The sequence below is a fragment of the Heterocephalus glaber genome, unplaced genomic scaffold (genome assembly GCF_053883595.1).
Source record: "Heterocephalus glaber isolate CG9 unplaced genomic scaffold, H.glaber_assembly_v1.0 deba00000678, whole genome shotgun sequence".
NCBI classification, from domain to species: Eukaryota; Metazoa; Chordata; class Mammalia; order Rodentia; family Bathyergidae; genus Heterocephalus; species Heterocephalus glaber.
Window position 1 is genome coordinate 4,515,814 of NW_028258157.1, and position 26,347 is coordinate 4,542,160.

A 26,347-nucleotide genomic window follows, 5' to 3' on the forward strand; every position below is an offset into this window, starting at 1 on the left:
CTCCAGAGCAGCCAGGGTGCTCCTGCTAAGGTGGTCCTCTTCCTTCTCCATGCAGAGCCTCCCAAGGCTTTCCTGTCTGACTGTTAAAGCCAGAGTCTGTGCCTCGGCCTCCCAGACCCACGTGGCCTCTGCTCCTGTGGTTTCTTCAGCAGCGTTGGCCGGATGTGTCACTCACAAGCCCCTCCCTCAGGCACACCTGTCTCAGAATTCGCTGGGCTCCCTGGGACTCACCCCTTAAAGTCCTGGCGTGACTGGCTTTCCTCCTGCTTAGGTCAGGCCTCGGTCATTTCCTAGCCCGGGTCTGCACTTGTAAACACAGCCCCACCCTGACGCTTCTGCTTTGTTTTCTCTCTCCCCTTGCAGTCACTCTCCACCGCAGCAGCCATGGTGTTTTGTTCATCTGCGTCTTCCTGCAGTAGAGTCAAAGCTCCAGGAAACAGTCTTTGTTTATTTTGCTCGCTGTTGTGTCCCAGCTCCCAGAGTGAAACCTAGTATAAATCAAATGCCCAGTATTAAGCAAATGAATATGTACATGTGGGGGTGTATCGACAAAGAGCGTCAATAGATGGCCACCTTTTCTTCCATGGGTGTTTTAAGAGTAATTAAATCCTATTTAATTCTGTTCTACACATGAATTATTCTTTTCTTTAAGTTTCAGAAAATGATCAGAGCTTTGAGGTGACCATGACTGCAACTGCAGAAGTGGCAGATGATGAGATTTCTGAGGGGACTGTGACACAGATCCAGGTATAGTACACCTACTCACCAGCCTCCAGAAGGGGACCTTCATGCACCATTAGGGAATGAAATGATGAGAACGTACCTTGACAGAATAGCAGCCATGAGATGGAGGTGAGACACACCACTGCGTCTGGACTTCCAGTCTCTGCACAGCAATCTCAGGTGTAAACAAAGATGGACTTGTCATACGCATTCCTGTGGAGTGGTCCGTGTCTGTTGGAACCACAGGTTGTGCTTTAACAGCAGCCATAGTAGTACTCTCCCTTTGGTGTTTGTAGGACGAGAAGGTAGCTGGTGATCCAGCCTTACTGTTTCCTTGCCAACTTGTTTAGTTTTCTCGTCTGAGCCCTTGCTGTGTTACTTCCGCCAAAAGTCATCAGTTCTTTGTCCTCTTAGGTAGTCTGAAGCTTAGATCTGTATTACTTACAAGTTTATCTCTGGCTGATTGAGCCTCTCCTTTTTAGTAGCTTATCTTTTCACTCCATCTCATCATGTCATGAAATATTTAGTAAGATATTTTTGAAGTAGGGCTGTTACAGAATTTTTTTTTAAGCATCACAGTGACTATTTAAGAAGTAAAATCGAGCCCAGGGATTTAGCTCAGTGGTGCTGCCACCTGCCCTGCAAGCGCAAGGTTCTGGGTTTGATCCTGGTACCAAAAAAAAAAAAAAGAAGTAAAATCATTTCCAGCTGGTAGGGAGCATATAAGGACTGAGGACATCTCAGATGTGTGCACTGAGAACCTTTATAATAATGAACCTCAGAAGAGTTCCAAAATCAGTTTCAAGAGAACTGAGTCTCACATGTGAGTCACCATAGCTTGTTATAAGCCTGGGTAGTGGCAGTGTTGTCCTGAGTTGTAAGGTTTTGTCTTTGGTTTTACCTGATGCCAAAGAGTAAGTTATGACTTCATGTTAGCTTCTTGGCTTAGCGTTACCATTTTAGTGATAAAGAACTTTGAATAGTGTCTAATGTTTATTTAATAAGATTCATGTTAGGTTGTGTATTGAACATCAGCATAGTTTAAAAAATTCAAAAAAGTCTACTTACTGTGTTTTTGTTGTAAAGTGAGTGAACCCTTTTGACATAATTTAGTAGTTAATGCATTATAACTCATTCCAATCATGAGACTAGCTTGGAAAATAATGAGGAGTTATAAAACGTCTCAGTATATTCTGTGCTTTGTAATTTTAAGAGGTCTTGAGTGGGTTGAATATTTGTTTTTAGATTTCTAAGCCCTGTCATATTATAGACATAAACTCCTGCAATTAACTTTCATGTATTTCGGCAGTAATATATTAAGGCCTAAGTTTAAGATTTATATATAAAATAGTGAAAAGCTGGGCAGAATACTGTCAATGTAGTATCTATACTATGTGTAATAGGTATCTTAAACATACCTAAGTCTCCTTTTCCATCCAATAAACTCATTTGTTATTGACAGTGTTGAATATACTGCCTGTCCGATATCTGAATTACCTGATACCTGTGTACTATGAGATGAGTAGAAATTGTGACTCTTTGTCAGGAAATTGAGGCCAAATATATTAAGTACCCAAAGACAATGGTTAATCAGTTTGATGGGCTTATTCCTAAGGTTCATGGAATGGGCTCTACTGTGTATCTAGAGACACTTTGGAAAATGGTGATTTGATTCTTTTATCCATCCAGTTCATTTAAGGTAGCCTCTAGTAGTTTCTACATTACAATTTAAACTTGTGTATTATATCATGGTCTCCTGATAGTTCTCCAGTTTACCCTTTACAAATGTAACTCCTATGTCACATCTTTAAAACAATTGTCATTGACAGAATTCAGGGAGCCTTAAGACATCATCTAGTCTGTCTCAATTCTTTATAAAAGCTTGAATCTTTAAAAACAAAAGAAAAATATAAAACTATAAAACAAATACAGGCATATAGGAGTATAAAACTTTTTAGACTTGTTCCAGTGATTTCTAGTTGAACTTAAAAACACTTCCATAAATACAGTGTATTATCACCAGATGTAAAAAATATAACAGCAACAGTAGAGAATGTTTCTTCTCCTGTGCGTAAGTTGTTCACTGCCAGCTTAGCCTGTCCCAAGTGAGATGGAGTCCACTTCTCCCGATTAGAATTGCTGTTTCTGCTTGGCCAGCACACAGTCCAGTCTCTCGGGCCTCGCCTCCAGCCAGTAACACAGCCGGGCGCCGCATTCAGGCAGACACTCACGTGATGGAATGGAGTGGGCCTGAAGCTCTTCTCCACCCTGGTCTGCCTGGGTTAGGCTGCATCTGTCACGGTGGCAGCATTGTCAAAGCTGCCTCATTTGAACTACTGCTCTTATTAGACAAGGCCAGCTCTGCTACCAAGAGCAGCTTTGTCCTGCAGAACTTGTTAGACTAGGTATGTCCAGTCGAAAATGCATGCAATCCAGTAACAATTGTGCAAAAGATGGCTGATGCTGCAGTAGGAATAGTGAGCATGAGTACCAGCGTTGTGTGAGAGGAAGGGAGCGCTAATAAGGCTGCGAAGCAGCTCTAGGAATGGGTTAAAACAAAGCTATCGATAGGAAGGAAGCAGGCAGGGCTTCTGTAATAGCGTCGTACAGCCTGCGAATCCTTTAAACTCAGGGAGAAATCGCAGGTAACTGTATTTAGGTAGCGAACTACCTGTGAGAACATTAACCAGTTGTAATACCCAGCCCTAGTATTCTCATTTCCTATTTGGAACTGATCACAGCTGTATGTATAAGTTCATTTTACAAAGATCCATAAGTGATTTGGGGATATCCTGTATTGATTTCAATACTTGATTCGGGGTTGGCCGACATTATAAAAAAATGGAAACCACTAGTACAGTTACTTGTTTAATAAGGGTCATATTATGTTAATGCCAACAGTATTGTCTTTATGCTGCCATAATAAAAGCAAAGAATGTTTGTCTTCTGTAAGTTGAATGTATTTTTACTGTACCTAAAAAAGTAAATTCCATACTACTAGGTTAGTTTTATTGTGCCTAGCATTATAAACAAAGCTGGATCAGGTGGAATGTTAAGTTTTTTATACTTTTTAAGATTTTACAGAATGAGCAACTAGATGAAATCTCTCCCTTGGGTAATGAGGAGGTTTGCGCAGTTAGCCAAGCATGGTTTACAACGAAAGAAGATAAGGATTCCTTAACTAACAAAGGTAAGGAGCACCATGAAATATAGTGCACAGCTAGGAAAATAGAGGTAAAAAGGGCCCAGAAAAGTTCTGAGCTGAGCCTTCATCCCTGTGCTTTAGGTCAGTCATTGCATTTCTCTGTCTCCACTGTGCCCCGCACGACTTTGAACTAAGCCCAGAAACTAACATTTGTTATTATTGTTTTCTTTCTGATACGGAGTAGATTTTGTTTATTAAAATTTGGAACAAATAACCAGGTGTGGTGGCACACACCTGTGATTCAACACTCTGACATGCTGAGGCAGGAGGATGTAAAAATCAAGCCCAGCTTGGGCAACTCAGGAGACCCTGTCTCAGAAGAGTAAAGCGTGGGAGATGTGAGTCAGTGCAGAAGCCTTGGGTTCAGTCCTCAGTACCCCAGAAAGAAGGGCAGGGAAGGAAGTTGAACAGAGGCAGAGGGATGGATGGCTTTTAACGGTGCGGTTATGGCCTAAGAGAGCGAGAACTCAGACCTTTTCAGAGATCTGCTAATTGAGTCTGAAAAGCAGCTTGGAAGCTTCAGGTAACTGCTGGCGAAGCAGTGCTGCTGCACTGCAAAGAGTGAGCAGGGTCGGCAGGCCGCCTGCAAGCAGGGATGCAGTGATGGCCATGCTGATGGTCCCCATAAACATCTGGGTGCATTATTCACTCAGGGCCCAGGGTCTTGCATTTATCTTGCCCGAGAATCTTCTATACATGCTCCTTTACGTATAAAACTTCCTTTTTTAAAATTTATTTTGAGACGGTTTCACCGAGTTTCCCAGCTGACCTTGAATTTGCAGTCCTGCCTCAGCCTCCCAAGTAGCTGGGATTATAGCCATGTGCCACCATTCCCAGCCAGAACTTATTATTTTTCACTGGACAAATTTTTCAAACTGTTTTTAGCGTAATTAGCTTTTCGTGTACTTATAAGTCTCTTGTTAGCGGTTTTATTGTATTTCTGAAAGGATAAAAGAAGGTGGTAATAGTTCTCCTTAAACACCAGAGGTTGAGGAACCACCATTACCTGGGGATTTTTCATATTTCAGGTGGATGCAAAGTTAAATTAGCTACATTTTATTACAACTGATAATCACAAAACAAGTCTGTAGTATTTATTCTTCTTGAGGAGTAACAGTTGTTTTTTTGGGGGGGTACCGGGGATTGAACTCGGGTCCTTGCGCTTGCAAGGCAGGCGGCAGAACCACTGAGCTAAATCCCTGGCCCCTTGAGGAGTAACATTTTTTGTAATACTTGTTTTCTTTTAAAGGACATAAATGGAAGCAGGGGATGTGGTCCAAGGAAGAAATTGATATTTTGATGAACAATATTGAACGCTATCTAAAGGTACCTGTGATATATTTTTATTTTTCACTTAATTTGTTTACTGCCAGTTGCAAAATACCCAAGCAGCTTTATATGTACTTATTCAGAGCTTCTCACTGATTTTTGTAACAATGATCTACTAATATGTTTTGGTTTAATAATTCTAAAGTATGATGTAGTTATAGTATAGCTGCCTCTCAGTATCTTTTGCTTTGTTGTCTTTTCAAGCAAGCTATAAATTAGTTTGATTTATATTATACGAACCCTATCGAATGTTCATATTGTCTAATTTTACTATATGAGCCCTGTATAGATGAGTTTGATTTACATTACATAAGCCAGGCATGGCGGCACACACCTGTAATCCCAGTGCTCGGGAGGCTGAGGCAGGGCATTGTGAGTCTGAGGCCACCTGGGCCTCATAGTGAGCTGAGCCCAGCCTGAGCTGCACGGCGAGACCCTGTCTCAGAAAGACCAGAAATAAAGAGAGACTAAGGTATGCATGTTCTGGAGTTTATGTCCCATGGGTCCTTTTGTAGAATGGTTTTCAGGCTGCTTTCTTGCTAGCTTAGGTCTCTTGTGAAACATGCTTTGAACACAGTATTTTGAGGCAGTACAGACAAGAATTTCCTTAACATGTGATGCTTGCTTTTGCAAAGCTCACAGTCCGTTTGGGAAAACTGAAGACAGGTGAGGATGGACACAAAGCTTTTGGCCTGTAAGTTGCACTGCGAAGTCAGAAGGAAGAGTATTCTTGGGCTTGGAACAGTTAGGGGGATTTTGAGAAGAGCAAGATTTGAGCTGAGTCTTGTGGACCCAACTTGGACCACAGAGAGGACTGACTGGAGGGCACAGTGTGTGTGAGAGCAGAGTAGCAAAGAACCAGAGAGCACAGTGCCCCACACTGAACTGACTCCTTTAGGGTGACTCCAGATACACAGCCTCTAGGAGGAAGGCCTCTGGCGGCCAGGCCAGAGTGAGGACTGGACCCACAGGAGCAGGAGCTTGAGATGTGAAGAAAAGCTGGGGCCTTAGGTGGGGCTGGAGGGGAGGTCTTCTGCGGAGACTGCTGCCTGCCCGTGTGCCTCTGGACTGGCGCGGCACGGCGACGTCTGCAGGTGGAGTGTGGGCTCGCTTGGGAAGGGTATGTGGTGTTTGTGTGGCCGCCCCTTAGTGTTTGATATGTGTGTAAGGGTGGCGTTCCTAGAGGAGGCTTTGTGTACAGCTGTAGCCTTCCCAAGCTACGCTTTGTAAACTTTCTATTTACTAATCAATGAGGGTTCTTCCACCAGACTTATTGTTTAAAGAGAAACAAAAACAGTGAACACTGAAAGTATTCCAGAAATATACTAACAGCTGTCCACCCATCACAAACCCTAGTTAAAACTGGAAAATGCTGTAGTTTTAGGTATGATGGTAGAAAGCAGCAATACTAGGTTTGGGTAATTGAGAAGATGGTCTCTTGTCTGGGAGCTTACGTGATCTCCAGGGACCCCTGACTTAGTTAGTGATCAGTGGGAGGTGTGTGACTAAGGTCGAGACCAGGAGAGGGGTACGGACGAGAATGAACTACAGCGGCAGGATCACAGTCCACTGGAGAGGCCCCTGAGCACACAGCTCCCGGGAAGCAGCGACCGCTGTGGGGACACTGAGCACGCAGAACGGCTCCAGAGCTTTCACCCTAGGAGACCGAGGCGGGCGGGGGGGACACGACCACATCCATCCAGGTGATGCGCTGTCCTTGGGAAAGGTCACTAGGTTTCGGTTTGGGCACTTTTAGTTTGTTGTGCTTTTCTGAAAGCGGTATTTTTAAACTGTGGACAATTCTAATTAAATATCATATTCTGTATTTAAAGAATAAGTGAAAATAACTGCACAAACAAAAAGTAGTGGTGAGCAGAAGTTTCTCATCTCTGTGGTCATCCTTCAGCACCATGCCTTGAAGCCACATGAACGAGAATTTAAGAAAAGATTCTAAAAGTTAAGAAACTTTTTACTATGAAGTTTCACACATTCAAAAATATCTAAAATGCATACCAATGTAATTTTACTTTCACCTGGTTTTGAAATTTATGTATCTGAAATACCCAAGTTCATTCTTAGAGCATTGTGTTAAGTTGCTTCTTTTGCTCAATGTTTTGATTTTGATATTTGTTGATTTGTTCAGCTTTTTATCATTATGCAAATACATGTTACTGATTCTGGAGTTAGTGGTTACTTACATGGTCTTTCTAGTTTTTTGCTGTTTTCACAAGTGTTTCATTAATGATATTTCGTTATAGTTTTAATTTATATTTCTCTGGTAACATTTTTATTGGTACATGTTTGCAGTACACATAATTACATTTGTTTTAGGGGATTGGCACATTTATAATAACATTTTTATATGCTTACTTGGCCATTTGTGTTTCTTTTTTGCAATTCCTCTTTCTCTTTCATTAAACGTACTTAATGTATATTGTATACTAAGTTTATGGGCTATTATCATTAGACATCTTGCTCCCAATTTACTGATTTCCCAGTTTTGATATCAAGCTTATCATCTTTTACTTTGTTATTTTGTGTCCTTGTTTAAGAAATCTCCCATGAGAAAGGCATGAAGATATTCTCATGTGTTAGCTTATAAACGGTTTATAATTTTTCACGTTTTGTAACTTTCCAGCCTTTCATGCTGATTTTTTCGCTTATAAATGTTAGAGCCCTGCTGTCTTGTCTTTTCTACATGGGTGACCACATCCCGGCCTTGCGGTGGGGGTCAGACTTTTTCTCAGTGGACTATGGCTGTTGTCCTAAAAATTCTTACATAGTTTTTATTGGGATTACATTGAATCTGAGTATCAATTTGGAGGAATTAACACCTTTACTGTATTTTTTTTCTCTTCCTGTTGAAGAATATGGTGTAACTCTCCATTTTAGTCAATTTCTCTTTAATATTCGATCAGTTTTATATTTTCCAAAAAACACCTTCATAATATGCCTAAAATTTAATCATGGTGCTTTTAATTTTGTTGCTGTTTAAATGAGAACTTGTAAAACTATTTTATAAGTTTTTTATAGAAATGTAAATGCCGATATGCTGTGTTGATTTTTTTATCTTGCAACCTTGCTAAAATGCCTTTTTAAATCAATTTTTTATAGATTATCAGGTTTCTACATATATTACATTATCTACAAATGATTCTTTTCCAGTCTTTATTTTTATATGTCATTTATCAGATTAGCATATTCTAATTGGCTGTTTTCTCATATATGAATATTGAATTTTATGGATGCTTTTTCCACATTTATTCAGATTTTACACTTTTTTTTGATGTGATTAATTCATTAATTTTCTGAATTTGACACAAACTTTTATTCCCGGGATAAAGTCAGTTTTTGCACTGAGGTATAACTTGTGTATTGCTGTGTTTGATGTGCTATAAAACATTAGAAGCTGGGGACCTGTGTTCATGAATGCAGTGCACATAGCCTGGAAATTCTTTTCTGGGCCTGTCTTGCTCTGGCTTTGCTGCTGAGCTTGTGGAGCTGCTAAAGTGACCAACGAGGTGCCCCGGTTTCTCTCTACCTGAAAGTAGTTTCCGATCAGAGCCCTGTGTCTCTGGCCATTTGGTAGAAGTGAGTCTGATGTCACGAGGCCTGGTGTTCTCACTGTGGGAAGATTACTTAATGATTGGTTAAACTTGCTTTTTGGTCTGCGGCTGTTTGATTTTCTATCTTTACACTCAGCTTTGGTGGGTTGACTTTTTCTGGGAATTGATTCATTTTATTTGTCTCAATATATTATCATAAAATTGTTCATAATGTTCTTTTATTCTCTAATTACTGTAGTGTCTCTATTTAGGCCCCATTTTTTATTCCTAATGTTTTTCTTTTTAAAATACTTTGTCAGAAGTTTATCATTGGAATTTTAATCTTAATGTATCTTTTGAAAGAACCAATTTCTTGATTCACTTACCCTTTCACAGTACTTTACCAATTCAATTAATTTTGCTCTTATGATTTTCTTTCTTTAGTTTTTTCATGGTTTTAAAAGGAAATGACAGAAACTGAATTTAATATGATTTGTTTGGGGGGCCTTCAAATGTCACTATATTATTTTAAAGTTTACACTTGATTTTATTAACAATATATTTTTTTGCTGAATGTAATTGATAAAACAGATGCATTTTATCAGAAATCCCTAAATCAAAGAAATATAACCCATTTAGGCACGTGGAATAAAAGATGCAACAGAAATCATCTTTGAGATGTCAAAAGACGAAAGGAAAGATTTCTACAGGACCATAGCGTGGGGTTTGAACCGGCCTTTGTTTGCAGTTTATAGAAGAGTACTTCGCATGTATGATGACAGGAACCATGTGGGAAAGTATGAAAACTTGTAATGCTGTGTGTTTGGATCTATTAGGGGAAATATTTACCAAACTATCATGTTTTTAAGTACAGTTACAATGAAGACCTAACTGGAGACAGCTCTTGAGTTACTGTTGTTATATTTACCCTCCGGGTCTATGTTGAATACGCTGAAACCTTGTTATAATGAGGCCTCTTTTAGAAATTAGTCTGAATCACCTAAATAGAAGACTTGGCACACTTAATATGCCAAAGTCTGCTCCAAAGTAAACATAAAAAATCACAGTAGTGATTAAAGATACAGGAAGTGTTAAAAGAACTCTAAATTCTTCGGTAGTGGTTTAAAGATACATTACTAGGCCAGTGATTTTTTTTTTTCGGTACCGGGGAAACTGCTGAGCTAAATACCTGGACCTTTTTTTACGAAACCAGAGTGGAGAATACATTTCTGGAAACAAAGTTTAGACTTTGCCAAGGCATCATTAAGCGTCAGCGTAATGATCAGTTGGTGGGACTGACATACTTTGTCTCCCTGAGAATTTCACATGGCAGCAGTATGGCTTATTAGATACTACTTCTTTCCCTCTAGCTTTCAGCAGCCTGCTGATGAGAGTGCATTTCAAAGCTGAAGTGAATTAACTATGTCTTACCACAGTAGCAAAAGAGAGATATTTTAAAAGTAGAACAGGAATGACTTGTTAACTTTTAATAAACTTTCCATATTGTGCAAGTGCTTAAAAAGTGAGCAGTAGGCTGGATGTGGTGGTACAGACCTGCAATCCCACACAGAAGACTGAGGGAGGAGGATTGCAAGTTCGAGTCTGAATTAAAATAGCAAGTCCCTCTCTCTCAAAAAAACTAAACGGCCTTTCCTAATTGTTAACTGACATTTTTAGAAAACATTTCATTGGCTGTATTGAAAGAGCAAGAGTATATCAGATGTATATGCCCGGCTACAGGACATGAAGAGAATTTTAATTTTTTCAGTGCCTTAAAGAATTTTCAATAGATTTTTCTTTTTAGCTGTATTTTACAAAAGACCTAAGTCTTGGAATAATTACAGTTAAAAACCTAACCTTGAAGTAAAGAGACAGCACAGGAACAAATACATGTTTTAAATGTTAAGATTTCCTAGAGGAGATTGTACGGTGCTTAATTTTACTATAACTAAAAGTAGTTGCTGTTTAACTTTTAGTAATTCACTTAAAATGGGTTACCTTATGCTGACTTAGCTTTTAGCTCCCTAAATGAAATCCTGATTTTTATTATGGCATCTCCCATTGCTTATTTTAACTGATTTTTTAAAAATTTCTCTGAATTTCTAGATATACACCTGAAGAAATTGAGAAGCTGAAGGAGTAAGTTTTACATTTTGGTTTCATTCTTTCTTACTGTTTTTTGCTTTATGTCTTATGTTTTTAAACGTTTTAACTTGAGAAGAGATTCTTGGTGGACGGGAATAACTTAGCCTTGCCAATAAGCTTGATCGTCAGATCTAGACCCGCACACAGTAGCTGTGTCCGTAACACACAAATGTTGGCTTCTGCTGTCAGCCACTGAATAATAGCGGTGCCAGAGGGATTAGGTACCGATTTTGGTGGCCCGACGACTGGACCTGGGGCATTTACACACCATGAGCAGACCAGAGTCGGCTGCCTGAGGCCTGACTTAAAGTGGCGGCGTGGCAGGTGTTTCCCTCCCTGCCAGGCCGACTGCCTCCTGTGCTGCTCGTGTTAGGAAGCACGGTTTTGCTGCACTGAGGTGGGGTCCTAAAGGGTTTGCTCCGTGGTGTGGATTGTGCGGAAGGATGGAGAGAGTGGGTCCTCCTGCTGACGCAGGGCGCTGGGGACTTTCCCAGGGTCTGAGGAAGGCCTGTCAGGAGTCTGCCCAAAGGGAAGGAAGCGTGGGGCTCGCCCGGGACATGTGTCAGTAACCCGAGGAAAATTTGGTCTTTTCGAGCACAGATCCAAGTTACTTATTTCTTCTCTGACCCAGGAAAAGGGCAATTGCTGCCTGTTTTTTTTTCACCCACAGACAACTGTGGACCCCAATAAAAGGCCACACTTTCAAACTTTGGCTCTCAAAGTATTGCTGCCCACAACTTCCAAAGCAGTCCAGTGGGAAGAAGAAGAATGAAGAATAGATGGTGAAATTGAGAGGGAGAGAACAGGTGCACCCAATGCTGATTGGCAGACTCTTGTTCTAGGCTCCGGGCAAGGCACGGCAACGACTGGGCAACAATAGGGGCAGCCCTCGGGAGGAGCGCGTCTTCCGTCAAAGACCGGTGCCGGCTGATGAAGGACACTTGCAACACAGGTACCGGGCGTGGCCGCGGGCCCTGAGCGGAGCGGCGGCGGAGCTCTCCTCCCTCAGGCTGCCTCCCTCCTGTCCTGGGGAACAGAACCGTCTGTGCCGCGGTCCAGGGTTTAGGCTGTGTCTTCCATGCCGCCTCTCGCAGCTTACCGGCGGGTCCCGCTGAGGCCTGGGGGCTCTGTGTGAGAGGACACTGTTCACAAACACAGTCTCTCTCCGCTGTCAGAGGCCTTGCTGGAGCATGTTTTGGTTTTGCAGCAATCACAGCTGTCTTAGTTGGGAAAATAATTTTGAGTTATACAAACAGGAAATAATTTTAATTTAGGCTCGTCTCACTGAACTTAGATTAATGGCACTTTATCAGCTCATGTCTATGGAAAACTTGAGTTGTGGGCAAGTCCAAATTAAGAAGAAGCTATGTTTCAGAGGTCTGTATGTTTTCGCTTATCTCAGACTTCAAGTATGTTTTTCTATCTCAGAAAATACATGATTGTTGCTACGGTAAGTCCTCAACTTGGGAACAGGTTCCATTCTGGGAGAATTGTTTGTAAGCCAACACTGAGTCTTACACAGTACACGTGTGAAACTGCAACCCGAGTGAATGTTCGTGAGTAGGGGACTCACTGTGTTTCAGTCTCCAGGCCAGGCTGCAGATGCATCTTAATACTTAACGCACTGGTGATATAATAGCCCAGCCTAGGGACCAGCCGCAGTATTTCTTTTAGATTCTGCACTGGCACTTAAACTTGCTGAGCCTCACTTTCCTCTGTTACATAGAGAGTTTAGAATAGATGCTGTCACAGTTCCCTTCAACCCTGGCGTTCTACAAAGAGTTCACACAGCCTGTGTTCATTCTCAAGTGCAGCTGCTGTTCTTGGGTACATATTTTTCATCCTTAACCCACCGAAGTGAAGCTGAGACTGTTTCCTCCTTACCCCCTCCAGCATCACTGTCTCCATAAGGCCTGAGGACATCAGTGTCCCCAGCTCTGGCACTCTGGTGTGGTGGCTTAGTAAACGAAGCAGGGCTGGCACCTGTACGTTTAGGCCAAGGTCCCCAGAGCTGCGTGTGCAGTGCTCTGAGTGCAGAGCTCTTGGCAGCACAATGTGGAGGCCCTGTCCCATTCTCTGATTGCAGCCGCTTTCCTTGGAGTGCTGTGCCATGGTGTGTCACGAGTTTTCTTCTGGTGCCACCAAAGAAATGCCACCTTGGGGTTTCTCCTTTCATAGCAGGCTTGAGAGGAGAGCAAAGATTGACCTTGAATCTGCCCACCGTATGCAGAACTGGACCAGCGTATAACAAACATTCAGTAAATGCAGGAGCATGGCCTTTTTGACGTTTTTGGGCTTTTAGCTATTATAACTAAATTAAAACCAGGAGGAGTTTTTAAACAAATTTTTCTGCTTGGGCACAATTTTTTTTAAAAAAGACCAAGAGGAATAGTTGATATTATTTACTAGTAGGTTTAAAAGGAGGAAGAGGAATAAAAATGTATATAATGCTGACATCACGTGGTATTTGATCACAGTGACTTGGAATTGGGATAGTGGGAAGAGAAGATATTCTGACCTAGTTTTGACTAAAAGGTGGGAGTCCTTAGGCATCGCCCCAGTCACACTCCCCCTTCTTTCCTGTAAGTAAAAGGCTGAACGACTCACTTCTGCAGGGCAGGGAGACTCAGTAGGAGTCACAGTGTCCCAAAGCCATCAGCGAAGCTCTTCCCACATTGTATACCCTAAGTTCTTGGTGTGAGTTGAGAGTGTATCACTCTTTGTAGTTCTATTTGGTGTGGTCTTTCTTTCCTTAAAAAGCCAGGCAGCCTTTCCATTGGGATCCACTGTTTCTTTTGTACTGAGGCCTCTACCAGGCCAGTAAAATGCTGCTGGCTTAGTAGATACTAAGGTGGCCCCAGCACAGGGCCACTCAGAAGTACACTCCTAGTTCTGCTGCGCCCTGCAGGCTGAGTCAGCGCTATAGAAAGAGGAGGCAGCATCATCTGGCTGATTTTCTCCTTTCAGGGAAGTGGACGGAAGAAGAGGAAAAGAGACTTGCAGAGGTGGTTCACGAGCTGACGAGCACTGAGCCCGGTGACACGGTCACACAGGGCGTGTCCTGGGCCGCAGTGGCAGAGCGGGTGGGTACCCGCTCGGAGAAGCAGTGCCGCTCCAAGTGGCTCAACTACCTGAACTGGAAGCAGAGTGGGGGCACAGAGTGGACCAAGGAAGACGAGATCAATCTCATCCTCAGGTATGTGCCGAGCGCCCTGGGCTGCTCTGGTCCTGGCGGTCTTCTTCGTTTTCTGGGTGTGTTGTGTCTGAAAGCACCCTTTCCATAGAGAGCCACTGTGGGAGACCCTCGGAATTCCTTATTGGGATCTTTTTTGTTTTGTGTTCGTTCCTTTTTAGTGGATTTAGTGCCCGGGCAAGGTAGCAGATTGGAGGCGTGGAGACTGAAGTCCTGTGTGCCCCGCCTCACCGCCGGGCCGCGCCAGGGAGAGGGCCGTTCAGTCTCTCAGCCCATCAACCCTCAGCCCCTTGCCAAGCTTGCCTCACTGGGCCACATCCAGGAAGGGCGTCAAGAGGATCCCAGTATTCTTTAAAATTAGTTGTTTTAACATTAAGACTCGGCAGCCAAAATGAGGAAAAAGATACCATCAAGAGGACACTTAACAACACTGAAATAAGAGACCTGCCATTGTCCCTGTTGCAAACCAAAACCATCAAATTAAAGCTAGGAAATGAACGACTTAAAACCTCAAAGTTGGTTATACTTGTTGCTGGTTGTTTTTTGCTTGGGGCTTTCTTAATCTTTTTATCATTTTGTTTTGAATTTTGTTTTTAATAGAATTTTTTTATTCCATTGGTCATCTTTGTAAATAGTGCATTGCTGAACATTTTTGTCTTGCAAATGGACAAGCTCAGATCTAAAGCATAACTAACTAAAGGCCACTTTAAGAAACGCTCTGGAAAAACGCTCTTAGCTTTCCTCCCCCAGCCCGGCCGCTGGCCTGCTCCCCCCCTTCCCAGTGCTGCTTCTGGTTCTGACCAGTCACAGTTGGGCCCACTGGTTACACCCTTAACCGCAGGCTGTGCTGACTGGATTTCTGAGCTGCTGGCTCTGAACACAGATTTGTGTCTGTGGACCTTTCCCTGTGCCACTGGACCTTAGCAGCCTGTTGGGTTTATCTGCCATGCGCCCTTTATCACCAGTGCTGCCGTCATCCAGGCCGAGGAGGGCTCTCATGGAGAAACAGTGTGCCCTCTAACACACGCTTGTTTGTAACCTGTAGGGTAGCAGAGCTTGATGTAGATGATGAAAATGACATAAACTGGGATCTGTTGGCTGAGGGATGGAGCAGCGTCCGTTCACCACAGTGGCTTCGAAGTAAATGGTGGACAGTCAAAAGGCAGATTGCAAACCATAAGGATGTTTCATTCCCTGGTAATGTATTGCTTGCTTCAAGTCCTTCCCTTGATTACCATGCTTACACGTTGGCAGTTAAACAGGTTCTGTGCCTCAAGAAACGTCAAAGCCAATTTCCACTTAAACTTCTGCCGTATTTCCTGAATATTATCTTTTCTTCCTTAGAGAAGAATTAATATAATTTTTAATTCCCAAACCTGTAAGCTGAAAACAGACACATCCTCACAGATTCTTATTCTTCTACATAAAACTGCAAAGAGGAAATATTTTATGTTTTAATTTTCTACTGAGATTTATTTCTCAAAATTTAAATCAAGTTTTTTATGAATTGTATACTTCTAAATATCTTAACTGGGCTTGTTAGAGAAAATATGTGATAAACTTCTTTTGCAGAACAAAAGCCTTGTTAATTTCATTTATTATGTAAATTTAGAGATCTGGAATTGAGTTTGCTTGAAGTAAAACAGCATAGTTTTCATTCCATTGCCTGTTTTGCATTGAGGCACTAAACTAAGTTGAATAGTCTGTTTAATTTAGGGTATTAGATTCATTCCCCTTAATGTGTAACTCCCATTTTCATTTTTCCAAAGAAAATTAAATGCTAAGGAATTTTCACTTGATGAAAACATAGGAATTACCAAAACTGAACCAAGAAGACATAAAAATTCTGAACAATCCAATAACAAGGAATGAAATTGAAGTAATAAAAAGCTTATGAACTAAGAAAAGCCCAAGACCAGATGGTCCTGGATTCACTGCTGAACTTACAAGACCTTCAAGAAGGTTATAACACTAATACTCTTCAGACTCTTTAATGAAACTGAAACTCATTCCTAAAAGCCAGCATCACTCTGATCCCCAAACCAGATAAAGACCCAACTGAAAAAGAAAACTGCAGGCCAGTCTCCTTAATGATCAAAGATGCAAAAATCCCCAGTCATATATTGGCAAGTAGAATGCAACCAGTCATCAAAAGGATGATTCATTCAATTAGGTTTTATCCCAGGGATGCAAAGATGGTTCAATAAATGCAAATCAGTAGATATAATGAGTCACAAAAATCACATGATCATATCAATAGATGCAACAAAGGCTTTTGACAAAATCCAACATCTGTTCGTGTTAAAAACCCAGAAGGAAACAGGAATAGAAGGACCTGATAAAAGCCACTTATGACAAACTAGGAGCCGAAAACATTCCCTCTAAAATTCAAGAACAAGACAAGGTTGTCCACTGTCACCATCCTGTTCAATACAGTACGCAAATCAAGCCAGAGCAATCAAGCAAGAGAAAAAGATAAAAGGGATATGTACAGGAAAGGGAGGAGTCAAATTATTATTTGTAGACATGATCCTTTACATAGAAGACCCAAAAAGTTCCACCAAAAGACTCCTAGAATTAATAGCAAATTCTGTAGTGTGGCAGGAATCAAAACCAACACACAAAAATCAAGTGTTCCTGTACAACAATTATAAACTCGCCAAGAAATAGGAAATTGATTCCATTCACAACGGCATCAAGAAAATTTAAATATTTAGTAATTAACCAAGGAAGTGAAAGCCCTTTACAGGAAAAACTATACAGTACTCTAGAAAAGGACATCAAAGAGGACATCAGAAAATAGAAAGGTATCCCCTGTTCCTCAATAGGCAGAACCAATATTGTCAAAATGCTCATATTTCCAAAACCAATACACAGATTTAATGCAATCCCAATCAAGATACCAATAGCATTCCTCACAGAACTAGAGAAAACAATCCTAAAATTCATATGGAACAAGAAAAAAGTCCAGAATAGCAAAAGCAATCCTGGGCGACAAGAGCAAAGCAGAAGGCATCACAGTACCTGACTTCAGTTAATACTACAAAGCTATGATGATAAAAACAGAATGGCATTGGCATAAAACCTGATGCGTGGATCAGTGGGACAGAATAGAGGACACAGAAACAACCCCAGACACATTCAGCCACCGAATCTTTGACAGAGGCCAAAAGCATACGCTGGACAAAGGATAGACTGTAGCAAATGCTGCTGGGAACAGTGACTGTGCACATGCAGAGCCTTGAAGCTAGGCCCGTATCTCTCACCATGTACTAAACTGAAATCAGAAGGGATCAAAATGGATCAAAGATCTAAATGTTAAAGCAGAAGTGCTTAACCTTTTGAAGTCATAGGCGTAGGCAAGGACTTTCTGAATGGAACTCCAATTTCACAAGAAATAACAGCAAGAATCAGATGAGATTATATCAGATTAGAAAGCTTCTGCACAGCAAAAGAAAGAGCCAACAAAGCGAAGAAATAGCCCACAAAATGGGAAAACAATTTTGCCATTAGCTTCAGTGACTCGGGGCTGGAGGATCCCTTGACCCTTCGCGTTCAAAACCAGCCCGGGCAATGTAGCAAGACCCCAACCCTGCCAGAAAAGAATTTTTTAGATCTATTGTGATGGCTAATGTTTCCCAGCATTCAGGACAGGTTGTGCTTTTAATGATTTTACTGTTGCTTGATCAATCCGCACCTCCAGCATGCAATGTTACTCCCGGCACCTTGCCCTCCTCACGCTGCCTGCCCCCCTCCACCTCCCTGTTGCTTCACGGTGGTGTCAGAGAGTCAGTGTTCTTTTTGTCTCCCCGTCTCCCTGCAGTCTTAATAAAAGGTCTGAAACAGTTACATGAGAGCCAGAAAAACCACCCAGCGCTGCTGGAGAATAAGGCAGGCCCCGGAGTTGCCAACAGCAATTCCAGCTCCGGTGTTCAGCACGTTCAGATCCGAGTGGCCCGCTTGGAAGAGAGCACAGCCGTGCCCCCCAGCCCCATGGCCGCGTTGCAGATCCCAGTCCAGATCACCCACGTCTGTAAGTGTGGGGCTCGGGTGACAGCTCTGACCCTTTCGTCTGCTAGAGCCGAGCGCAGGAGTAAAGTTCACCTCAGTATTTGCAAAGGATGAACATGTGCTAGGAAGGACTTACAGCCCTGGCCACCGTAACCATTCTGAAACATCTTTCCCAGTTTTACAATTAAGGATGGAGTGAAAATCATTCAGTAGAAATTAAGATTAATGATTCATTGCAAACTGCCTGAAAATAGTCGGTGGACCAAAGAAACCATTGACAAGGTGGCACATTATTTAATGAAATTTCAGCAGAAGACACAGATTGGGGATGGATTTGTGGCAGTACAGTAAGTCCCCGACTTACGAACATTCGAGTTGCAGACTTTCACAGATGTACTACTGTATGACTCACTTTGGCGCCTTACGAACGAATCCGACTTACAAACAGTTCTCCAGGAATAGAACTCGTTCATGAGCTGGGGACTTACTGTATATAGAGATGTGGGTTTCATATCCCCTGTTGTCCTCAGCCTCTGACAGTTTGGCTTTTAATAAGATTATGGGAGCAGTTGCCACAGGGAGGGGCTCTTCACTCTCAGCCAAGTTGGCCTCTGCCCATCATCGTTGGATGGCAGTGGCAGAAGGAATGGGAGCAGCACTCTGTGAGCCAGCGGCACTCGCTTGGGAGAGGGTCTACAGTGCTCCTGGCGTGGAGGAGCCGTTGCCCACAGGGCACCAGGCACTGTTCTCAGCTGAGCAGGTGCTGACATCCTCAGAGATGGATCTTTGCAGAGCCGCCTTTCACGTTGCAGGCTGCTCGAGGTCCCTAAACTCACCCACACAATGCCCATGGTGTTTCCAGGGGTCACAACACACTCCCAGAGCACCCTGTGCCCCGGTTTAGACTACTGGGTGGCTGCTCACCCTAGGGAGGTCTGGGCTCGAGCTGAGTTGGGAAATCAGCACCCAGCAAATAAATAGACAAATGACCGTAGAGATATTTAAACTAATCATAGTTCTTCAAGCCCTACTTTGGGTTTGGCTATTTGCTCTATCCATCTTCCAGTGTAATAAAGCATGAAGAATTTGCTTCCCTTGGCCCCTCTTGGTTTGTTTTTGTTTTCTAATAGTTGAGAATTACAGAGCAACTGAAGGTATGGTCCAGATAAATATGTGAGCTGCTGTGAGCTGTAAATTGATTGTGTGTGGAAGCCTTAGTTTCCCCGGGGTTGACAGTACCTGTTGGGCAGCAACATCCTAAAAGTGGTACCCCACATTCATTCATACCGTCGTTTTCAAATGGACAAATGTGTGAAACAATTTCTCCCAGAAAGACGTGTGAGTACAGTAAAGAGTTTGGTAACCCACCCGTTATTCTTAGCGTTCTGACCAAGAGCTTACTTCCTCTTTTACGCTAGAGGCAGGGCTGCACAAACTGACCTGTGGCCGAAAACACCCATGGGTCACTCGTGTTCTCACCATTTCCAGCCCTGAGTGACCCTGGGCAGACAGTGGTCAGGCTGGGTCTTGGTGGACACCTCTGAAGGGTGTACTGTCTGTTCTCTGCAGTGCTTTCAGTCCCCTGAACATGGGCTTCTGAAATCCTAGCTTCTTAACGTTTGTTTTTAAAGCACTGTTGATCACCAGAACAGCTAGGTGAGGGAGTTGCAAGAGGTGCAGTCTGAACGTGAGTTGGCCCAGGTTTCCATTTCCAGGAAGCAGTGTCTTGAGAGGTAGGACCTGGTGTAGCATCATAGCATCACCACTCCCCATATCTGTGTTGTTTACCAGAGTCAAGAAGAATGCTTTGCCAGTTTCCTTCCTCTTTCCCAGTTAGCTTTGATGTGCTCCTCTTTATTTCTTAACAACTGAAGGCACTGTTACACATAGTACAGGTTGATAAACCTTTTCTATAAAGGCCCCAATAGCATCTTAGACATTGAGAGCTTTATGGTATCTTCCACAGGTCCTGAAGTCCATAGTGTGAAAGCAGCCACAGGAAAAATAAATGACTGGGCATGGTTGTGTAAACTGGCAGTGGGTGGAACTGGCCAACTGTGGCCAGTTCTGTATGCACTTCTCTAAGATCGACATGCCACCTCCCAGATAAATCCCCTAGATTTCTTATAAGAAATTTCAGTGACTTCAGGTTTGCATGCAGATTCCTCAGTATGAAATTGCCTTCACAACAGATCAGTACACCGGAAGCTTTCCCAACCGTTTTATTGTCCTTGTTCTTACTGCAGCTTCAGGAGATGTCCCTGCTGCTCCTGTTGATTCGGAAACACTAACACTAAACAGTGGAACACTACAAACATTTGAGATTCTTCCAGTGAGTAATACTTCATATAATAGATACTGGCCATTTTTATGCATGAGATGGGTTAGTATTATAATTTTTAAAAATCTTATCATATAAGCAGATGAAATTAAAAATTTCAGGCCAGACATAAATCCAACTTCCACTTTTATTATCCTTTTAATTCTGCTTTTTCCACCTCTGTATGTAAACCAGTCTGTTCATCCTGTGTGAATACAGCAGTGCCGACGGGCAGCCTGCATGAGTGGGTTTGTCCTGAGCCTGAGTCGGCATGGGGTATCAGAGAAGGCCGTGTACTGTCTGTCATGTGCTGCTCAGCAGGACTGACTCAGAAAACACTGTCCAGCCACTGAGGACACAGAACTGTAACGTCTCCACCCTGCTGGGCTAACCACTTTGGGAAAGTCTTATAATTCCTAAAAAAGCTTAAACAGACCTACCAAACAATCTACCATTTCTTATCCCGGGTATATCTAAGAGGAATGAGAAAACCTGTCCGCAGAAAGACACGTAGCAAAGGCTGAACATGGAACTTCGGCCTTTCTGGAGGTTGCAGTGTGGTCACACTCATGGGGCCGCGTCGCCGTGACGTGAAGGGCCTTGTCATCAACTGCAGCTGTCCCTGGGCTCCGCCACACAGCTTGGACAAGTCCAGGAGCACCTGTGTGCACTCCCATGTGCTGGGAATGGGGAGGACAGTAGTGCCTCAGCCTCACGCCTGCAACCTCAGCATACTGAGATACCCTAAGTGGAGCACACCCGTACCTCACAATGCATAAGAGGCATCCACAGAAAGGCCTTAGTGCATGTGATTAAGCATGCTGTGACCTTCAGGAAAATGACTAGCTTTCACTTTTATGGAAAGTGCAAAGAAATTTGAGTCCTGACCGAGTGATAGGCACTTTCATGATCATTGGTAATCCTGCAAGCCTTTCCATGCGAGGTGGTTATTATCCCCATGGAAGAAATAAGAAAATCTATGTTTGGGGATTCAGTATACAGGAGATTTCAAAGATGAAAGAAGAGTAAAAAATCAGGCTTAGAATGTGAACCCCCCCGGTCCTAACTTAAGTAGATATTCTCTCAGTTGCTGGTGTGAACCCAATTTGAATTCTATAAAAGCTTACAGTATGAAAAGTTTATTCATGAATAATTTTGTCATGCTTTAAAATCTCAGAAGATAAATATACGTAAACCAGCTTTTCAGATAAGCATCACATTCCTTCAGCAGAACAGTGCTAATTGCTAGTTTGATAAATTTTCCCTTAATACAAAAATATTTTCTGAAATTATACTATAAGAAAATGTGTTCAAGTGAGTAAACACTGCTGTTGTGCCTCTTCCAAAACAAAGCTCTTTTTTTAAACTGGGAGATGGCCAGTTCTTCTGGCTGTCGACAGGATTAAAGAGGGATCCTCAGGCTAGGCGGCTGCACTGTGGGGAGTAGTTCCTCATGTGTGGGGCACCCTGAAACAGACAGGGCGCTGAGACCAGGCAGTGGGAGGCATGACTGCGAAGGGCAGGACAGGTGGTTCTCCTGTTCCACCTCCAGGCTGAGCATTCCCGAGACAGGCGAGCAGTGAGTAGTCCACCCTTCACTTCAGTGCTGTTTGTGCCCGAAGTCCAAGTGGGTCCATGTTCGGGGGCAGGGGTGACCTTAGCTGCCGTCCGTTATCTGCACTGAAGCCTCACTGTGTCCTGTTCCTCAGTCTTTCCATCTGCAGCCCACCGGCACGCCTGGCACCTACCTGCTTCAGACGAGCTCCAGCCAAGGGCTTCCTCTGACTCTGGCCGCCAGCCCCTCGGTAACCCTGACAGCCGCTGCTCCTGCCTCTCCCGAACAGATCATTGTTCATGCTTTATCCGTATGTTGCAGTTCCACTTGATTTCTGAGTACCAGTTGCAGACTAGGGTTAGCTGGACAAAATTCCAGCACCAAGACTGTCAGGCAGTTCTGGCATCTAAACAGTTCTTCTGCCACCATTGTCACCGTGGCATCACCTTTCTCCCTTCACTGGGGTGTATCTCTGAGCCCGGGAGGGACACACATTAGAGGAGGGAATTTAGGAGACAGGAGCCCAGTACTCATGAACAGGAGTTCTAGGAAAAACATGATGAAAACATTGTAGTTCCAGGAGAGGGAGAGGGGTGGGCATCACCTGCAGATGTCATCTGTTGAATGACTCTAGTAGTACGTCCTCGTTTTGCCAGATGGTTTTCTTTGATGCTTTACAGCCAGAACATCTGCTGAACACAAGTGACAGCGTCACGGTGCAGTGCCACACACCCAGAGTCATCATCCAGACCGTTGCTACAGAAGACCTCACTTCCTCCATGTCCCAGGCGGAGCTCACAGTGGACAGCGATATACAGTCCTCTGGTTTCCCTGATGCACTGGAAGCAGACACTTTCCCAGATGAGATTCATCAGCCTAGGATAACTCTAGCACCATCATACAATGATGCTCATGTGTCCAGATTCAGTGACCAAAATAGCACAGAACTGATGAACAGTGTTATGGTCAGAACGGAAGAGGAGATCTCGGACTCCGATCTTAAGCAAGAAGGGTCCCCCTCTGACCTGACCGGTGCTTATGTTGCTGAGGTAAGTTGTACCTTACAGAATCGCCAGGAGCTTCGAAGCCAGCTGCAGTCTGGAAGGGTCCTAGACATACTCTGGGGAGTTCTCCAGTTTCTTCCTTGCTTTAGATTCCCAGTACAGAGCCCCATCTGTGCTGGGCCAGTGTCCGTGACCCAGCAGTGGTGTTGCTGGCAGAAGGGAATGGCCAGGGATCTCTTGTGGCGGTCAGGGGAGTAAGAAAACTGTGGTCTTAGCACAGCTCCTCGCTCGACCTCTGCCCTCTCCCGCAGCACCGTGGAAGCCACTCCCGAGTGTGGGGTGCCAGGGGTCTTAGGCTTCCACGGGACCCAGTTCAGTCACTTCCTCTACTTACAGGTGACCTACACCTGGATTCATCTCTAAGTTATTTTTCTTCTCTTTTTAAATATTACTTAGGATATAGAGTCTCCCACCATAGTAGAACAAGTTGATCAAACAACCATTGATGATGACACAATACTTATCGTTCCTCCATCACATGGCTTTATCCAGGCGTCTGATGTTATAGATACCGAGTCTGTCTTGCCTTTGACAACACTAACAGGTACTGTAATACAGCTTGAATCATGTGACCGATAAATCTGACGGGGAAAATCAGGCAGTCCTTGAGTTCAGTTGTTTCAGTCTTTTCTTGCTCCAACAACAGACTCGTGAGTTAAATCTTAGCCTTTGGTAGACTATTTAAATGCTTGGGATGAGTCAGTGAACACGTCTGTGCTCTCACTACACCCTGAAGACTAACCTGAAACTCCGCTCTTCCAGATCCCATACTGCAGCACCATCAGGAAGAGTCGAACATCATTGGATCATCTTTGGGCAGTCCTGTTTCAGAAGACTCAAAGGATGTGGAGGACTTGGTGCACTGTCACTAGATGATTCTTAGAAACAGGCAGTTTGGCAAAGAAGTCGCACTGTTAATTACAGTATCTCCAAAGAAGCAGGGGCAGCCACCAGGAGGCTCACTCTACCATTCCTCTGGCTTCTCAAGAGCTGCCATGCTTAGCCGTGCACATTGTTGCTGCTACGACTTTTACCTCTTCTGCGTGTCCATCTGAGGTCCGGTGTACGAGACCTGTGTGGTTGAGTGGAGTGCGGATCCCATGTTTAGTGTTACCTGTCAGGAGGGAGCCTTCTGTCACCAAAGCTAAGCGCTTGTCTCCACAGATCAGACGTGGCACTCTCGGTCTTGAGCAGGCCTGGGTACATTTCAGGGACATCGTATCAGCACAGCCTGGAGCTTATCCATGACCTTCTTCAAAAAGATTAGGTAGGATTAGTTTGAGACTTACCCAGTGGACAGCAAGACCTGGGAGGTGATTATGTGGCAGTTACTTGTTAACCCATTGCTGGCCGTGGGAGCCAGTGAGGCAGGGCGAAGAGGAAGCCATTAAGTCTTGGAGCCTCACTGCAGGTCTTCATGACCTCCTGAGGGAATATGGGTGAGGGCAGTGACAGAACCTTCCAGCAGCTAAGCAGTCTTCACCCCCTACAGAGACCACTGTCTTTAGTTTACAGACTTAGCACTTTGAAAAAAAAGTAAACCGTGCTGGTTTCGGCGGCACATACACTGAAGGAAACCAGCCAAGTGGAAAAAGCAGTGATGTTGCCTGTCCCTGATACCACGACCCTCTATGACATGTTTGCCGTGTAAATGACCTAGAACACAGCTGAAGGGGGATTGAGTTTCCCGTTCACTCAGTGCATTAGTTGGTCGGGGTAAAATATAACTTCTCCCTCTCAGGCAGTTTTAAAGAACAAAATTTGCTTCTGTAACAAAAGGAAAGAAATCAAGAGTCATTCCTATTACTAGAGAAGGGTTAAGCCAAAAGCAGCCTCTTAGGGCTTTAATGAATATGGCCCCTATAGAAAAGTCACAAAAAAACCTTGTATAAATTATTTTATTTATTATTGTAATTAGATCTTCACAATCAAAGTTGTCTTTTCACCGTCTGTGTTTTGTTAATGTGAAATTGTAGTTATAAGCAAAAGTTGGTTGCCTAGGGAACAATAATTGTATATTCAGTTTAACAGAAATAAAAGAATATTTGTTTTAGAATGCAAGAGTTTAAGCCTTTGCCATGCAATTTGTAAAATATTTTTAATTTCAAAAGTGAAAATTACTTGTGCTGTTTGAGCTTTAAGGGTTGAAATGTTTTAGTGCAACATCAGCTCCTTAAAGAAAAAGCAAAGATCTATGATACATCTCCGTCCAAGAGGGAGTTCAGCTGTACAGTAAACATGAGCTCATGTGTCAGATTCTGGAAGACGGGTCCGCGCCCACCCGGCAGTCTCTCCTGCTGCCCTCGAGAGTTCTCACCAGCCCTGCGCAGGGTTCCTTCTCCACAGCCTCACCTCCCCACGTCATGGAAGTACAGGTTCGCACATATACACAGCATGATGATTGAAAATAAGATATAGTAAATTAGACTTCGAAATTTCGGTTCTAAGTCTCCTTGTCGATACCAGTAGATCTAAAAGAAGAATCAAATTAAATTTTAAGTAATAGTCCCTGGGCCAACTGTTAAAACGACTAATTCTTTTTGCATTAATTCTTCAGTATTTCTGCAGATGAGACAGTCATCATATCCATCCATCTTCATGCCTTCATTCAGTACAGCCAGAATTCTCATTTTTTATAATTCTTATGCTTGAGACTCCACACCCCAAGGTCATACTTACCCTACCACCTCAGTTTACTTTCCTCTACGTTCTAACTATTTGGCAAGCCATCTGGGAATATATCTCAGTGTATCGGGGTAAATGTGTAACTCTTCCAGGTTCTACATACAGTTCACAGAGGGAGGACACGTTTAAACTCTTTTCCTCAGTTCAGACTGGCAGTACAAGCTAGCTTGCATCATACCGTACATACTCAGATTCAAGTAGCTGAGTGTTGGTCACTCGGGTCTGGGGTAGGCTGTGACAGGCAGACTTCCCCAGAGTGGCGTGGGCCCTTTCAGGTTATGGGAGTGTAAAACAATCAGTTCAGTTTTAACCTGAATGAATACATCACTACTATGATTTAAGCCCCATGTGATTCAAAACAGTTGTTTTTAAGGGGTTGCGGTTTTGATTCTGCCTTTTGAAGGTGATAAAACAACCAGTTATTCAGTGACTAAACAGTCAGAAGCCACCACCATCTGTTTCTTTCCTGGCCTGGTAAAATGGGAAAGAAATTGGTAAAATTCTTGTGACCAGAGTACAACTGCCACTTTAAGTTTCCCAGGAAATTGTGGTAAGTTACCTCCACTTGGGGA

The 26,347-nt window shown here is 43.2% G+C and overlaps 2 protein-coding genes across 8 annotated transcripts in view; one reads left to right on the plus strand and one right to left on the minus strand.

Annotated features, from left to right (window-relative positions):
• Positions 1-25,153, plus strand: part of Dmtf1 (cyclin D binding myb like transcription factor 1) — a 33,243-nt gene extending 8,090 nt beyond the window's left edge. For 2 of the 3 annotated variants that reach the window (XM_004839789.4, XM_021254013.2), the window contains exons 3-16: positions 653-747; positions 3,799-3,913; positions 5,178-5,254; positions 9,442-9,599; positions 10,909-10,941; positions 11,790-11,899; positions 13,915-14,143; positions 15,186-15,337; positions 17,964-18,173; positions 20,398-20,483; positions 22,181-22,336; positions 22,707-23,075; positions 23,487-23,634; positions 23,853-25,153. In XM_004839789.4, the coding sequence (XP_004839846.1) occupies positions 653-747; positions 3,799-3,913; positions 5,178-5,254; positions 9,442-9,599; positions 10,909-10,941; positions 11,790-11,899; positions 13,915-14,143; positions 15,186-15,337; positions 17,964-18,173; positions 20,398-20,483; positions 22,181-22,336; positions 22,707-23,075; positions 23,487-23,634; positions 23,853-23,962 (2,048 nt within the window). In that variant the 3' untranslated portion in view covers positions 23,963-25,153. The remainder of the gene's footprint in view (positions 1-652; positions 748-3,798; positions 3,914-5,177; positions 5,255-9,441; positions 9,600-10,908; positions 10,942-11,789; positions 11,900-13,914; positions 14,144-15,185; positions 15,338-17,963; positions 18,174-20,397; positions 20,484-22,180; positions 22,337-22,706; positions 23,076-23,486; positions 23,635-23,852) is intronic. The other variant, XM_021254014.2, reaches the window with a different exon arrangement.
• Positions 1-26,347, minus strand: part of Tmem243 (transmembrane protein 243) — a 46,481-nt gene that overhangs the window by 7,497 nt on the left and 12,637 nt on the right. For 2 of the 5 annotated variants that reach the window (XM_013070359.3, XM_004839785.4), the window contains one exon: positions 24,973-25,561. The exons of 2 other annotated variants lie outside the window; for them this stretch is intronic. In XM_013070359.3, the coding sequence (XP_012925813.2) occupies positions 25,452-25,561 (110 nt within the window). In that variant the 3' untranslated portion in view covers positions 24,973-25,451. Of the gene's footprint in view, positions 1-18,425; positions 24,343-24,972; positions 25,562-26,347 lie in introns of those variants that run through there. One more of the 5 variants, XM_087206769.1, reaches the window with a different exon arrangement.